At 54.1% G+C, this 15,197-nt stretch overlaps 2 protein-coding genes across 2 annotated transcripts; both read right to left on the bottom strand.

Annotated features, from left to right (window-relative positions):
- Positions 1–9,433: 9,433 nt before the first annotated feature.
- Positions 9,434–10,300, bottom strand: VTJ04DRAFT_10201 (uncharacterized protein; the record flags this gene model as incomplete). Its single annotated transcript, XM_069357915.1, has 2 exons — positions 9,434–9,671; positions 10,119–10,300. The coding sequence occupies 2 exons, from the start codon at positions 10,298–10,300 to the stop codon at positions 9,434–9,436; spliced, it is 420 nt and encodes a 139-aa protein (XP_069214935.1).
- Positions 10,301–11,233: 933 nt separating this feature from the next.
- Positions 11,234–13,885, bottom strand: VTJ04DRAFT_10202 (uncharacterized protein; the record flags this gene model as incomplete). The annotated part of the gene is made up of 8 exons (XM_069357916.1): positions 11,234–11,691; positions 11,787–11,947; positions 12,461–12,794; positions 12,866–13,081; positions 13,142–13,236; positions 13,301–13,321; positions 13,374–13,592; positions 13,743–13,885. 8 exons carry the CDS (start codon positions 13,883–13,885, stop codon positions 11,234–11,236), a joined length of 1,647 nt encoding a protein of 548 aa, XP_069214936.1.
- Positions 13,886–15,197: the final 1,312 nt, after the last annotated feature.

Below are 15,197 nucleotides of genomic sequence, written 5' to 3' on the forward strand. Positions count from 1 at the left end.
AAACATCTGCCGAGCAGAGCGCTTCCTTGTCGGTGGACACCGAGCAGGGAGGGGGTAGGAGGAGACTCCAGCGAGCATGTGCTTGTTTTCCCCTCACACCTCCACTGTAGAACAATTGGTGATTTTTTTTCCAGCCATTTTTCAAGATTTTTTGTGCCGGTCGAGCGAAGATCAACGTCAACAAAACAGCCTGTGCGTAAACCAGACGGTCCGTTTCACCCCCCAGCTAGCTACGGACCGCTGCGTTAGGGCTAGCAGCAAGAAATCCTTCGCCCGGCCTCACCGCCGGTGAGCTGCTGTAGTCTCCGGTGTCCTCTGTCGGCCAAGCGAAGCCGGCGCCGGCGCCGGCGCCCGCACTTGGCTGCGTTTCGCCTGCGTTAGTATGGACGGGTGGAAGACGCCGTTTTGCGTTTTTGCTCATACCGCCTCTACACGTAGTTGTCGTCCCTCGCTCTGTCTCATGCATCTTTGACGCGGGAAGTGTTCGGGATCAGATGCAAAATTAGCGGTTCGCCTAGGACGACAGACGGCGTCGTGATCAGCATTGTCTAATCCGGCAGAGCATGAAAATGTCATTGATGAGGTCATTAGCTCTGTCGCAATGCTTGGCCTAAGCTCAGGTAGCTCTCCTAGAGCCGAACCGAGGTCACCGTCTGATGGTCTTCAACTTGTGATGCCCAGATTTCTCTACACTACAGTAAGTGATCCTTGTGATGGCATTCAGAGCATGTGGGAAAGAGAAAACTGTACGGGGGATGTGCTCCTAGATCATATGCAGATGCATCCTCATCGGGCCTCTTCGGAATCTTGAACCCCCAAGCATTGCGCTAACAAACTTTGAGGCGGGGATGGGTGCTGTACCAGGGATGAAGTCTTTGCCGTCCATGTCTGCTAGAATTTAGCTATAATTTATTTTTTTATTTTATTTTTTTTTCTTTCCGTGTATAAGCAATTAGGTCCGCAACCCCTCTATTCGAGTATCCAGGTACAGTTCGGCACTGGTTCACCCGCGGGGAGTGAGTTGTCTGTCTCCATCATGAACCCTTGAAGATTCACTCCTCCCCGGCGGCTTCCACTGCCGAAGCCAGCGCTTCTCACGTCCAGCGGATGAAGATGGCTTGGCATCCGGGGAGGACGCAACCGTGGCATTGCCTGTCAATGAATGACGGGACGGCATCCAGACATTGCGAGAGAGCGGATGACAAGTCTGCTTTTGCTGTCCGCTACCGTTGATGGTTGTTGTACGGTGAAAGTTGTCAAATGTCAGAACGGGACGCTGACGAGGTTAGGTTTGCCCGGTTGCCGAGTTGAGATGGTCAACTGTCTCTGCATACAAACCTTGGTAGTAGTTATTACATACTCGCAGCGGTGGACCTGGATTCTCAATGCCTAGGTGGAAGAGCTAGGAAATGAGGCTGACTCTCCTTACATGGCGGATTTGTGTTGAGTTGTCCACTAGCTTTCACTTGCTAAGTCGGATAGGCGGAAATATCCACCTCAGATGACTACCTACACAGTGGTTACGTGAACCCCCGTCCACCACAGAACCCTCGTCAAGTCTCGCGCTGCAACATTGTCAACACCAAGTTCTGCACGCCGCCCTGGAAACTCGTGTTATATCCGTAGACCCTAGTTAGTGTAGCCCTTCTGTCCGTCATCTGCCCGCATAAGCGGTCCGCCAATGCGGCGGCAGTACGCAATTCCTTAGTGGCGGCGACGCCGTTGTTGGGACCGTTGCACTTTGCTGGCTAGGGCTGAGTGGTGGACGTGGCCTGGAGCCAAAACGCATGAAACCGACGGTCACAAGGCAGGCTAATTTCTCGCCCTGTGCAAGCGAGGGATGAGTTGAGAGCAGTTTTCTCTTCTCGGACAACCAGTGCTAACGAATGGATTGTGTCTTGGACGACGGCTTGGGATTCGAATGCATGCATGTCTTAGTGCTCACCGCTAGAATTGCACTTGGCCCGGCTAGTCAGTAGGGCGTCCGGGACACGGGAAGAGGGGCGGTTGATGCACACTACCACCACGGTCGAACATGAGTGCTGTCCGGATAGATGTACTGTAATTACCTACTAGATCTAGACAAGGTGGGCATCAGACTACCCTAAGCGCCCACGAGAAAAGAGTTTGTCTGTACAGGACAACTCCTTCTCTTCAACCCCCACTGTTCCAAGTATTCTCATAGAGTAAAAGAGGGTGTGCTGCTGAGACACCAAAGCCCTTAACAGCCGCTCCAGCGTTCGCCGCGTGTAAAACCCCCAAGTCAGGGGATTGCCAACTGGCCTCGGCACCTTTGCCCGTGACCACCTCAATCTCGTTGAAGAATTTCGACACCTACCTACGACTCTTACCATCCACCCGTCAGGCGGGCCATATCTCTCTTTCCTATTTGCCTACCGCACCACATGGGCTTTCTGCATTTTCTAGCCGCAGCAAACACTGCATGCGCAAGATGCTGGGAGAATATTCCGATTAAAGTGCACAAGGCGCGGGGCACGGGGTCATTGCTCTCCGGATATCCAGAGTTTTTCACCATCTTCCACCGGGCCCAGGATTGATTGGTAGAGCGCACGGGAACGGTCGGCATGTGAGCACTTAGGTACCTGAAGGCACCTTACTGCCTGAAGATGCTGCAGCCCAGCACGAGCGCTGGTCGGGCAGCCGGAGGTTCGACGATGAGCTCCAACGGCGGCAAAAGACTTTCACTTCTCCTGCCGCCGTTGCGAACCTGGAAAGCGTAGGTCAGGTACTGTGAAGTAGTAGGTTCGGAGCTGACATTGCCGCCGTGCCGCGCCACTCGTCACTCCGGGTCATGTGCACCTTTCCAAAACCATAGCATCTCAGGCAGCGATGGCTTTGCTGCCGCGCCACGCCCGACGGGACAGAGATAGCAACACCATAACCTCCACCACTTACAAACCCAGAATCCTGATGAGGTGGTTGGCGTTGAGGTGTGCTGTCTCGGCTCGTCGGCTGGCTGGCCGGTTCCTTACGAGGAAGCTCTCTACCTATTCTCGGGATTTACGAAGCCTCAGCCCCCTTCGATGATAAGGCATCATGAGATTGCCAACACAGCATCTAGAGTGGCAGGACACGGGGATTGAGATGGTCAAGTGACGATGCGATGCTGCACTTACAGGCGGCTCGGCGTTGGGACGCTGGGAAGGCTGGCAGTGGTTGGAGAGTGGGGGAAAGAGGGTTGACCAACCACGGCCGACGAACCCAATTTTATTTTTATTTCTATTTTTCTTTTTGGGCAACCTTTTGCCGTTATGTCGTTGTTGTCTGACCACGAAAGCCACTTCATCGTTGCTTAATAATAATAAGGCGAGGTTTAACGGTTCAGTGAGGTGCTTTGACTCAACGGCAACGGCAGAGGGTCCGGGCGTTTTTCGTTGCTTCCTTGGATAGGTATCACACCGGTTGGCTAGGATGGCCACAACGAAGGAATTATCGGTCCATCTTTGGGATGTTGGTGGTAGGTTTTGAACACCCAAAGACGTTGATTATGGGGTGATTTGGAATAGCCGAGCAACGGCCAGGTCGGTCGGTCGGCCGGGTTGTGTCTCTGATGCCCGACTCCGTATAATCCCGGAGAGTTTAAGTGACAGACAAATATCAAGACAAGTTGGGCATCTTCAACCCACGTGGTTGAGGGTGCGGGACTTTTGGGACCCTTGAGTTGTCTGATGCTTGAAGCTCGGACGGACATCTTCGGGACAATGGCGGTCCAAAATGACTCCCGAGACCGAGTTCACTGTGAAGTTGTCTTGCATCAGATAATTTCGCTCCCGGAGCGAGATGACCATGGCTACGGCGGTCCGATTGCCGAGTTCCAAAGTACAGGACATACGTACCATAGACAATTCGAGAAGTCATCCTACGTACACATCTCTGTTTGTAGTGCGGACCTGGTCTTTAGCTGCATCGCTGACGGAACAAGCTTCGGCTGACCCTTCAGGCTGATATCGAAAATCCGGGGAAGCTGGGGAAAGTTCCTGGAGAAGCGCTGCGGTTGAGTGGGCCGTTTGGACTCCTGGGTTGTTCAGCCCCTGAACAACACCCGTTAAAACTCACGTTTGAGTGATGATGGTCACGATCCAGCCGCTGCTCACATTCTCATCTCCAAAGTTCCAACCTAGCTACATACCTCAACGAAACACGGAAACACGCTGGAAATGAGATCGTCATGGTACAACAACCGCACAACAGCGGAAACCCCATTCGGCCGAAGCCGACAGAAGTGCGCACAGACAAGAGAGTTGCACGGCGAGCCGCATGCGATCGAGTTGATCAAGCATCGTCCTCGATGCTGCGGGCGGACAATCTTAGACATTGTTCTAGCTGTGTTGCTGACACTCTTCTCATCTTTGAGGAAACACAAATGGCGATGAATGATCCCATGCGCACTCCCAGCGCAGTCCATCACTTCGAGAAAAGGAGCACAAAACGCTGACCGGCTCTATATTTTCTCCCCGATGCGCACCACTTGCCTGTTCTCACCGGTACTATTGCTTGGCCTAGCCCGGCCTCTCCTAGCGGCTGGGCTGTTGTAAGCCAAAGAGTCTCACGGTCAGCCCGAACCCGACATCAGCCTCACCTATTATCCAGCAGCGCAAGCCTCGAGGATATATTACCTTCCCACCCTCCCCTGACATGGATTGTCGTTTCGTGCAACCCTATTCGAGGCCAGATACATCGGCAATCGACGTTTCCACACAAATTATGAGGCGAACGAGGCTACGTACCAGGTAGTGAGGGAGCTCAGCTGGACCTAGGTGTGTGTAGTTCCCGGCCTCGAAACCACCGGCTGACCCGTTCCGGTGTAGATAAAAGTCATCACACATCACAGCAGGAACCGAATCTCCCGACCGCGACACAGCGGGAGCTTATAGTTTCACAAACCCGTTCATCGGTTCTCATTTACGAGCTGGCCGTCGACGTCGTGTCACTCCTGCCTCCGATCTGCTCTCGGGTACACAACGCTGTCTGTCCTCACGCGGGTGCCGAACCAGTAGGTAAGCAAGTATGTGTGTATGTAGCCCGCTGCTGCTGCTGCGGATTACAGATGGCCTCATCTTTCTCCCTGTGTCTTGCTTGAACTCCTCCGTGCCGCTGTACATACATGCCACGGGGCGCACGCAAGGGAATGTGTGTGTGACCCCAGAACTCATGTCTCACGGGGATCCGAGAAGCATATTACACAGCATACTGCTCTCATGTCCTCATCAACGCCGCTGCGAGCGGGTTAGTTCAGGGGGAAGAGTCGGAGGAGCGTTGCACGGCGCGGGAGGCGCAGGGTCACTGGGTCGAGGTCTCGGTCCCGGGGAGGTTTTTGGGTTGTTGGCGGTTCGGTTTGGGTGGTCGTAAACGGGCCGTCGGTCGAGGCAGCTGCTGGTAGGGAGTTATTAAAAGAAGGCTGTTGTTGCAGGCAGCAGAGACAGCTGGGTTTGATCCAAGCGTTGTTGGGTAGGTATAGGTTGTGGTGTTAAGTCTCGGCGGGAACATTGACGATAATTATCGCAGCCCTCCTGACAACTGGAAGTAGGTCATGACTTCGGGGTGGCGTCTGGGGATTCGCAAAGGCGTCGTCTGACCTCAGCACTCAGACGACATCGCGGACCCCCTGACCTGACTGATGACCTCCTTTACCAAAGGTCTGATCTTCCGGGGAAGCTTCCCGGACCACATCAGCGAGAGAATAATAGGAGCAATAGCTATAGGTAGTGTAGAGATGCACGCTGACACTCCCTGGTCAGCGGCCTCGGACCGTTCCTCAACTGAACACCACAACTGCCGGGGGGCATCAGCACGAAATCTTATTCGCAAATGATCTGGGGTACGGAGGTTGGTGGTCAGAGTAAGACTCGCATCCCCTATCTCTTGGTACTTAGTTATTTCGAGAGTTCAAGTTCCCGCGTCAGCGTTCACGTTGCGCTGTCGCACGCACCGGGAATCTGACCGGCGCACCGCCAATGGGAACGCTTGCCGGACTTGGAGGGGAGGAGGCTCGGTGAGATGCTTCGCCGCAGGCCTGCTGAAGATGTGTGCGTGGGCGGAACACGGCCAATGGGGGCTGAGACGTCCGCGGAGAGAGAGACATACTTCTATATTCCGGCACTGATATCAAATGGTCTCATAGAGGATCCGAACTTCTATGGCCTTCGTTGTGTTCCAGTGAAGCATATGGATATAGGAGATTGTAGTATTGGTTGGGTTACAGACTGCATCTGTCTCGGGGCATGGTCAGCCTCCATGCGAACCGAGCAACGAGATCTCCCAGACTTTTTGTTTTTCTTTTAAAAACGATTTTATCTCGAAAACTTATTATTTCCACGGCCCGTCTGTCTGGATCACCATCACCTGCTTAGCTGGACAAACCCAGCGTTTCGCCTCGACCGGACCAAACGGACGCACCGTTCTCCCATCACTCATCCTCCTTCTCTTTCTCGTTAGAAAACCCTTCTCAGCCACCCAACCCCATCCCGCCTCCCCAAAACCTATCACCCCTCTTCAAACCTCACCAACCCCTCCCAGCCCAAACAAGGCCCATGATCGTTACCATAAACCATGATCATGACCGCCACCCATTCAGCAGCCCAACCTGATCTAGAGGCTGTCAAAAAGCCCCGAACGAACGTGACTTCGGGCGCAGGCACAGGCTAAATGGGCCGGATAAATTCAACAGGTACCCTGACCCTGACCGGCGGGTGTGGATGGGACAACGAAGCGCGCGGCGGCGCGGCTGTACAGGCGCAGCTGACGGCTTGGTTGGTTGGGTTGGGTTGGGTTGGTTCGTCAGCTTTTCTCTGATCAGATGGCGATCTGGATGCTACCCTGCCGCCTACCGTGCTGTGGTCGGTACTCTGGAGAACATTCCGGGTTGAGGTCGGCAGTTGGGTTGCTTAGCGGACGTTGGGAGGTGATGATGGGAGTTCTTCAACTTCGTAATCCGTACTGCATGTACCGACATCCCATACAGTATTGCGGCAAACTCTGGCCTTGCTGACTTACACATTTAGGCACACGGCACGTAGCCAGTTCCTATCAACGGGCATCCAAACCAAGGCAGCGCTGAGTGATGAGATGCAGGCCGCAAGCCGTTCGTCAGTAGAAGTCATCCTGCAGGAGGAAGCTGTGCTTCCAGGTTTGCTGTGCTGGCATGTAATGGAACAGTAGCAAGTGGCGCAAGCTCCGTCTTTCAACCGGTTTCTACCATCATCTCCCAACCGGCCCGGCCTGTCAGACTTGTTCAGACACCAAGAGTTGGACGAACGCCGGCCTCCCTGCTCTGCAAAGCGGTGCACGTTCTGAAGGCTGAAGCCAAGGTTAACGTTACTCCGTTCAGAACCGAGTTGTGGTTCGCGGTCTGCTGGTACACGCTAAAGTCTGCCCGGCTTACGCGAGCCTGGGTCGCGTTGGACGTGGTGCCTTTCGCGCAGTAGCCACGAATAGACGCGCTCTGGCGCGCCTAGTGTAGACACCTAACTGGCGCTGAAGGTCTGGTACTAGTTCACCGCGAGCCGTGGCCGCGACAATGTCGTGCTTCTTCCGCGTCAGTCAGCGGCAGAGCCCACCAACCACATCGGAGTTAAAACGGCGTTTTGGTTGTCTCGCGCCGAAGCCCCAGCTAGCCACCTAGCGATGGCGGTTCCAGTGGTTGCGGTGGATTCTGTCAGTCCGCCCCTCTCCCAAGCATCACCTGCCGAGCATGATTTTTCTTTCTTTTTGCTTCCCGCTGCTGCTGCTGAGCTGGCATTGCGCGGAAAAGCCCTCACCCGAATTTCCACCTTCTTCTACCTAGCACCAGCCCCTCCCGGCGGCGGCGGTCAAGATGGTTTATGTCATGATGCAGTCGAGGTTCCGACATCACCCGTTCGTTGTGGGTTTGGCGGTGTCAAAAAAATGCGAACAAGAATAAAAAAGCTTTTTTTTTTACTATCATTATTATTTTCTGCACAGGCAGCTGACGTTTTGACTTTTTGACTTTTTGCCCACTAACCCCTCATCCCAAGCTGTGCAAGCGCGTGGTTCTCCACCAGCTGGGCCAGGCTGACCAACGCCACCCCTGGATCGCCGCGTTTGGCCGTGGGGGAGGGGCTCGAGGGGCTGGCTGGAGGGGCTGGAGGGGAAGGTGCCTGGTTTTGAGGCGGGGAGGGCCAGGGGTGGGTTGGTTTGGAGAGGGGCAGAGATTCACTTGATGGTCTGGCAGGTGGTATTGTTGTTGTCTTGCTGTCGACGCTGGAGAGTTTGGTGTCTTGAGTGAGCAGTTACGTAGGTGAAGAGACGATGAAAGCATATGGCATGTGAGTACCTGAGGCGAGTGAGTGAGTAAGTGAGTGAGTGAGTGAGTGACTGAGCCAGTAGGGCCCGAAGTTGGGCGTGCCCCTCCCGCGGCCTCCAAACTACACTAAGCTCCCCGCTGTCCAGACTCTGCCGAGCAGCGGCTCACCACTGACGTGATGCTGCCCCATCGGCCTCCCGTCGCCCTCTCGGCCGTCGCTCATCGTCGCTCGTGACTGGCGCGCATTGACCAAAGTTGCCAACTCACACACACCACAAGAGAAAACTCTTCTCGGTCACCAGTCACGTTACTGACGGGACAATTCAGCAACCAGCGGCGGTGCTTGATGGTGGGTGGGAACGGGGAGGCCTGGTGGTGGTGGTGGTGGGAAGAAGCAAAGGCCCCTCCGAACCAGGTGTACAGGGATATTTATTTCTCTCGATTTGGGATTTTGTGGACAGAAACGGATATTTTCTGCCCCTTCTCCTGATCCGGGGTTTTCTTCCCAGACCAAACAGCGCGCTTGAACGCCTGGTTGTGGTGGTGAGGATGGGTTACACAAGGTTTCTTCTTGGTTCTTGGGTTCTTGGTTCTTGGTTTTTAGCGCCGTTGGAGTGGAGAGGGTGGGATGGGCACGTTCTAGGCTTTGCAGAGCCGCTAATATGTTCTCCAAGTATTGCATCATCAGATGTCTAATGGGCCAGGTGGTTGAGGACGAGGTGGATGAGTTGGTGGAATTTTGGTTTGAGGGGAGACGAACTCCGTTTCCTTCACCTCGTTCTCGTTTCCGGCCTGGCGGAGGGGCGTCGTGATAGTTCAGCGGCTCGAGAGTTCCCGGGGCACGTGCCTTGAACTTGACCTGGTTGTGGCCGAACATGTCCGGAGTTGATGCACAAGACAGATTTCCAAAGTCAGTGGGGACAAGAGCGGGTTGGCATCATCTAATAGTGTGTCGGCAAAGCAAATCATCAACCGGGAGGCAAACCATAGCCGACGTTGCATGCCCGGCATTTCTCGCGGTGGTTTACGGATACCACTGTCTTCTTTCTCTCGGATGGGCCCATGATTACCTGCTACGTACCTCCTAAGGATCTCCCATCCTCCTATTTACACAGTAAGTACCCGTGTAAGCCATTCCGCGTCACCATGCTAGTGGCAAAGAAACAGTACCATCACAGCCGCCACCTCGACGGTCTGGAAGTCCAACTTCCCGAACTTCACGGCGACGGCGACGGCAATGGCGATGGCAATGGCAACCACGGTAGTGGACGTCGACGATTGATCTGGTACCGTCCAGCCGCCGGACATCCTTGCTTGTCGGTCCAGTCGGCTCGGCTTGCCGAAGAGTACCTTGACTCCATTGCTCCATACATATGTACCCCGCGACCTGGAGGCGACAAGATCATACCGCGATGCGGGGAGATGGCGACGATACTGGGGCTAGTGTCCATACTTGCCACGGGGGACTCTGGAAGTAGCGTAGATGGATCTCTTTACGAAACCCAGAACTCCAACAAACGTGTCATTGGATGGATAGGCCCATGTGGGAGGAAACCTTGGTCGCTGACCGCCGGAAAAGACGTGCATGAACCCTCCGCTTTGATGCCGCGCAGTAGACTGATGCGTCCCCGGATGGACGCGGGATGCGAGATGCGGTGTATGTGGATGTTTGGGCCGCATTGCCTACGGGCTGCCCGTCATCTGTCTCTCTGTCTGTCAGTCTGCTTGTCTGCCTCCGTTATGCACCAATCTCGGGGCGTTGGGGGCGTGTGCTCAGTTGCTGAGTTGTCCAATCTTGTGTCTTTTGGATGACAGTAAATGTCCTATCACCAACCTCTGTAGAGCGCGGCGTGGGGCGGGATGGCATGGGGTGGCGCCCGTCACGAGGACTGAGCTGAAACGGGCCACCTCCGAAGCCTGGGGCTGCGGGCTGCGGTGCGGTGCGGTGCGGCGCGGCGCGGCGGGCGTTGCGGCGCTGGATGGATGGATGAACTGGGTTTGGGCTGACACAGACATACTCTGTACGGAGTAGGACTTGCTGGGAGGTACTGTACCTACACAGACTTAGACACGCCAGCGCAGCGCGTGCGTGCGCACACACCATCACAGGCTAAGTTGAGTGACGCTGTGGCGTTTCGCCCTGGTTCGCCCTGGTTTGGGCTGCCTGCCATCTGGAGAGGTGACCACATCTCGGTGAAGGCGGCGCTTTCGGGGTGCTTGATGAGATGTTGAGCTATGTACTTGTACAGGTAGGTTGGCTGGGGACTGGATTGGCCGGGGAAGTGAGTGGCTGGGGGAAGTAAGTCCTGTCGCAGCGATGGGTTGGGAGGCTTGCTTGGTGAGGGGATGGCTGGCGTAAGTGAGAGAGAGGAAGACTTGAACAGTTGGGATGATTTTCCACAGGAAGTGAAGAAGTATATCGATGCGATATTTAGAGGCGTAATGAGATAGATCAACTTAGTGATGAAGTAGGTAGATGAAAGAACTCGCTACGATCCCCTCCGGAGTGAGCAGAAGAAAAGCCAAAGGAGATTGCCCAGGTTTTGAGCAACACTGGTCGTTCTCGGAGCAAGGTGAAGCAGTACAGTTCCATGATCATAGCCTTCAGCCTCCTATGTTTACCTTAGGTCCATAGGTCTGTTCTAGCTGCACTCAATTGTCCTGACACTCGGGCCTTCCGACCGAGCCAATATCACAACCCCTCTGCGCCTTCGATCCCGGGAAGTCATACGGACCTGGGATGCTTCCTGATATCGTCAGGATGCTAGACATCCAAGGACACATAGGGCCCGATGACCATTCAGGTTCATAATGTTTGGCTGTCACTCGAAGGTGGAGTCTGTGTTGACACCCCTACCTCCTCCACCCCCTTTCTCGAGACTTTGGGTAAGGAAGTAAACGCACTTGTAGAGAGGGACGTCGATATACAAGGATGAGAAGCCCTCCTCCCTAACCTGAGTCTTCCCCATCCTTGCGTGACCGGTTCCCCAACGAAGTCCTCCCCCCACTCTGAGACGACGACCGTCCGCCAAATGATCCGAGCTCCCACCTATCCTCAGCGTCCAGATCAATCTTCCTCAGCGGTGGCTCAGCCCCTTTCTTCTTCGACGTGGAATCCGCATCTGTCGAAGAAAGCTTGCGGGATGGTCTGCTGTATGCGTCGTCCCTTTTCTGAGACCAGTCCCCAGTCTTCTTCCTTTTCCCCTTCTCCTTTTTCTTCTTCTCCTTCGCCTTCTGAGCAGCAGCCGCCCTTTCGCGATCGGTGATATACCCGTAGCGACACCACTCCGGCCAGGTTTCCTGGCATCCCTTGGCCTCGCAGGACGGGCAGAAGCGACGGGACACGTAGTCGAGGAACTCGTCACGGAGGTTGCCCTTGGTGCAGACCGCGTGGGTGAGGGTGTAGTCTGACTGTGGTGTTAACTGGGAGGGATCGGGCCATCATCACACGCTGAGGTTCAGTAAGTCATCGAGTGGCAGGTGGTGTTCATGGGAAACGCACCATCGACAAACCCAGGGAACTGTCTTTCCCTTCCACCTTCGCACCATTCATAGGCCGTGACGTCACGACGGACGGTTGCGTGTGTTAGGCCCTTCTCGGGCTTGTGAGCAACGATGGTCTTGTCGTCATCGTCCTCGTCGGCATGGCTGTCGCGACACGCACTGAGAGTAATAGATGAATGTTGTTACCAGTACCAGAGAAGCACAACTCAGGGGACTAGCTGCACTCACTACCACGTCCGTCTGATGTGTCTGATACACATGGTGTATGATGTCGATGAGCGTTGCGAGATGGTGGCTTTGTTGAGGGACGGATCCTCGAGACATGATGGATATATGCGGCCTGGGATCTCACAATTGTGCTCGTAGATATACCAATATCCTCGACTCCCTCACCGTGAGGTAGGTGATGTGTGTTTGATGTCATCGTAAGTGTAGTGTTTTGGACGATCTGAGGTAGTGACAATGTCTGGCTGTTTTGGGTGAGTTCACCGGGCTGATGTTAACTTCCATTGCCAGTCAAAAAAGACTTAGGAAGTCATCTCGAAGTCATCTTGAACGTTGCCGGAGCCGTTGGGGCATGGTGAATGCAATCCCAGTTCATGATCCCTACTTGCCCTATTTCTCCGAGTCCCTAAGCTGCTCACCCCGAGTTTGAAGAAGAAAACCAACTACCCATGGATGCCTTCCCTGTCCCAACCAACGCAGAGCAGACTGACGGCAGTCCAGACGGCAGTCTGTCCGCTTGCCCGAGCAGGCTCAAGCCATCTCACCAGCTCTCCAGCTCTCCGAGCCTTCTCCATCCCGACCCTTGCGTGAACGCTTTCCAGCTCCTCCGGCGTGAGAGTGGGCAGAATATCGTCCAGCATGTCCATCATGATACCACGGCTGAGCCGAACCTTCTCAGGCCAGGGCTTCTCATCTTCGGAGTCACAGCTCTCTAAGTTCATCTCGGATGGGGTAGGCGGACGCACAAAACCGTCGAGGCCGTCATCAGTTACGTCGGAGACTGTCGCCGGAGGCGGGTTAGAACCGAAGAAAGGCATGCTCATATTCTGATTCAGGTAAGTAGGTACTCACTACTCCGAAGATCTTCCTCTTTGCCGGTGAAGATGGAGCATTCGTGCTGCGTTCCGTTGTACACGCAGTTCAGACAAGCCCCTCCAAAGAGCTCTGTCTCGATGCACATGTCGAACGGGCTTGTGTGGACAAGGCAAGCATCGCACCATGTCTTTACGGACCATCCGTCTCCGATTGGATTCATCAAATCCTCGCAGAAGACAAAAGCCGCAGCAGCTAGATTTTGTCAGTGTTCTGAAGTATGATAGGATTTGGGTGCCTAGCAGAGGAACTTACCATCACGCTGATGACGATGCTTAATTGAGATGGAGCTGCGGCCAGAAGCACCGTTGGTCGACCACGGGTTGAGACGGAGAAAGCGAAGAAATCGACTTTAAAAGTCCGACAGAGTTAATAGCATATTACCAAGTATGAATCAAGTGATAAAGTACGTACCTCGGAACGGTCGACAATCTGCTGGAGAGCAGGGTCGGTGATTCCATGTTTCATCACACCATTCATAATAGACACGGTGTAGAGCATTCTGATCCCGATATTCTTTCCATATTCCACGGCCGTGTCTTCTGTATACGGCACAGGTGGCAGCCCAATGCTGACCTCACCGCCAACGCAGGACATGTGAAGGGCCCAAGGACGCTCGTTCTTCGGCTCGTCTGAGCCAGAGCCCGGGTTGGGCTGCTCAGGACTGGCCATCTTGACGACAGCGACGAGGCAGACTGACTGGAATCTGTAGAAATGTTGTTAGATGACCTCTGACCAACCAAGATCGTGGAGGGCAGTTGTCGTTTCGTAGACCGATCGATCCAGGGCAGTAAAAAATACTAGCAGACAGGCGAGCTCCATAGCTGGGGAAGATGTAAGGGTCGGGGACACATACCGGGGAAGTGGTTGTTGAGGTTCGTGGTAAGAAGAAGGAAATGGGGAAAAGTTGGATTTGCGGGAAGAAAGTTTCTCTCTATAAGAACAGAAGAAGGAAACTCCAACCACTCGCCGCGAAACAATGCCTCTTAAGGCGACCATCAAGGTTCAGGTTCTGTAGCAATTGTTTAGGTTCGCTCAGGGCCTGTAGGTATTCATCTGATCTTTTCTTTATTCGGCACCTCAAGACAATACGATTATTATCCAAATAAGGTGGCTCAACCTCCATGGTGGTCCGCTGAGACACACTAATACTGCTCCAAAGGGCTGAAGACTCCTGGCTGTGAATTGTTAAGAACCCTTACACCACTTGCTGACAGGCACCTTCCCACAGTAGCTTGCAAGATATTTTGGATTTGTGGTGTTCAGAATCCTCGCGGATCTTGGGACCTGAGTCGACAGATGTACTCTGTAGTTATGGACTTTCATGTTGGGGTCTTTATTTACTAGTGTCTCTCATCATCTTCTCACTCTGAGCCTTGACACCTTTCTTGGGGTTTTGGTTATCTTGTTGCACATCTTGTAGCAGAGAGTCTGTTATGTTTTTCGGTTATACCTCACGGGGTCGAGTATCCATTCTCCTGTGGTAGTGGTGTGGTTCGACGCGGCTCTGGTCGTGAGGTCGTCCCTGATGGTGTCAAGCCGGAGTTCGGGGTTGTGGATCTCCCGACGGATGCCGAGACGGGCGGCCGTTGCTTAAAGCGGGGCTTCCCGTTGGGCTGACAGCTGCCAAGTGCTGCCAAGTTCAGCCAAGGAAGCGCTAACCCCACATCCAAGGCGCAGCTGGGACCCACTGAGCTGGGGTACCCTGGTCATCAGATCTCTGAGCAGCGTCATCGCATTTTCGCGGCAAGAGGATGGGCAGTTCGAGGAAACATCTCGTCATGGTCGATCTGGAGAGCTCCCTGCATTTCTGTCTGAACTGTTAGACTACGGGCACAAAAAAGCTCCCATCACCTGAGCAGGATGGAGTTATGCTACCTGGTGACCCAATAGCTGCAATGACTGCAAATAGAAGCTTGGTGCACAGCAAATGCTTGGAAGATGGATGATGGCAAATCTATATATTTTCCTACGACATGGTTCCGGTGCTCCGGGCTCGCATCATGATCGACTTGCTCAACTGTGCAATTGACTTCAACACGAGATAGCTACCCCATGCTCGAGGTTTGATATCTTCTAAGATCCCAAGATCAACCCTCCATCATCCCCCATCTCCCGTCACCCTTCATCGACTTTCCCCAACCTTGACTCACCAGCTCAACAAACCTGCAAGCCTCATTGTGTCGTCATTGGACGCCCTTTGCCTGCGTCTCTGATGTGCCGAGGTATCTCCTAGGTAGGTAGGTGACCTCCATCGTATTCTGATCCTACTCTTGCTGTCAGCAGAACTGGAATCAGCCGAGGCCCGCCT

Source organism: Mycothermus thermophilus (genome assembly GCF_041956435.1).
Source record: "Mycothermus thermophilus strain CBS 625.91 unplaced genomic scaffold VTJ04scaffold_7, whole genome shotgun sequence".
In the NCBI taxonomy this organism is placed as follows: Eukaryota; Fungi; Ascomycota; class Sordariomycetes; order Sordariales; family Chaetomiaceae; genus Mycothermus; species Mycothermus thermophilus.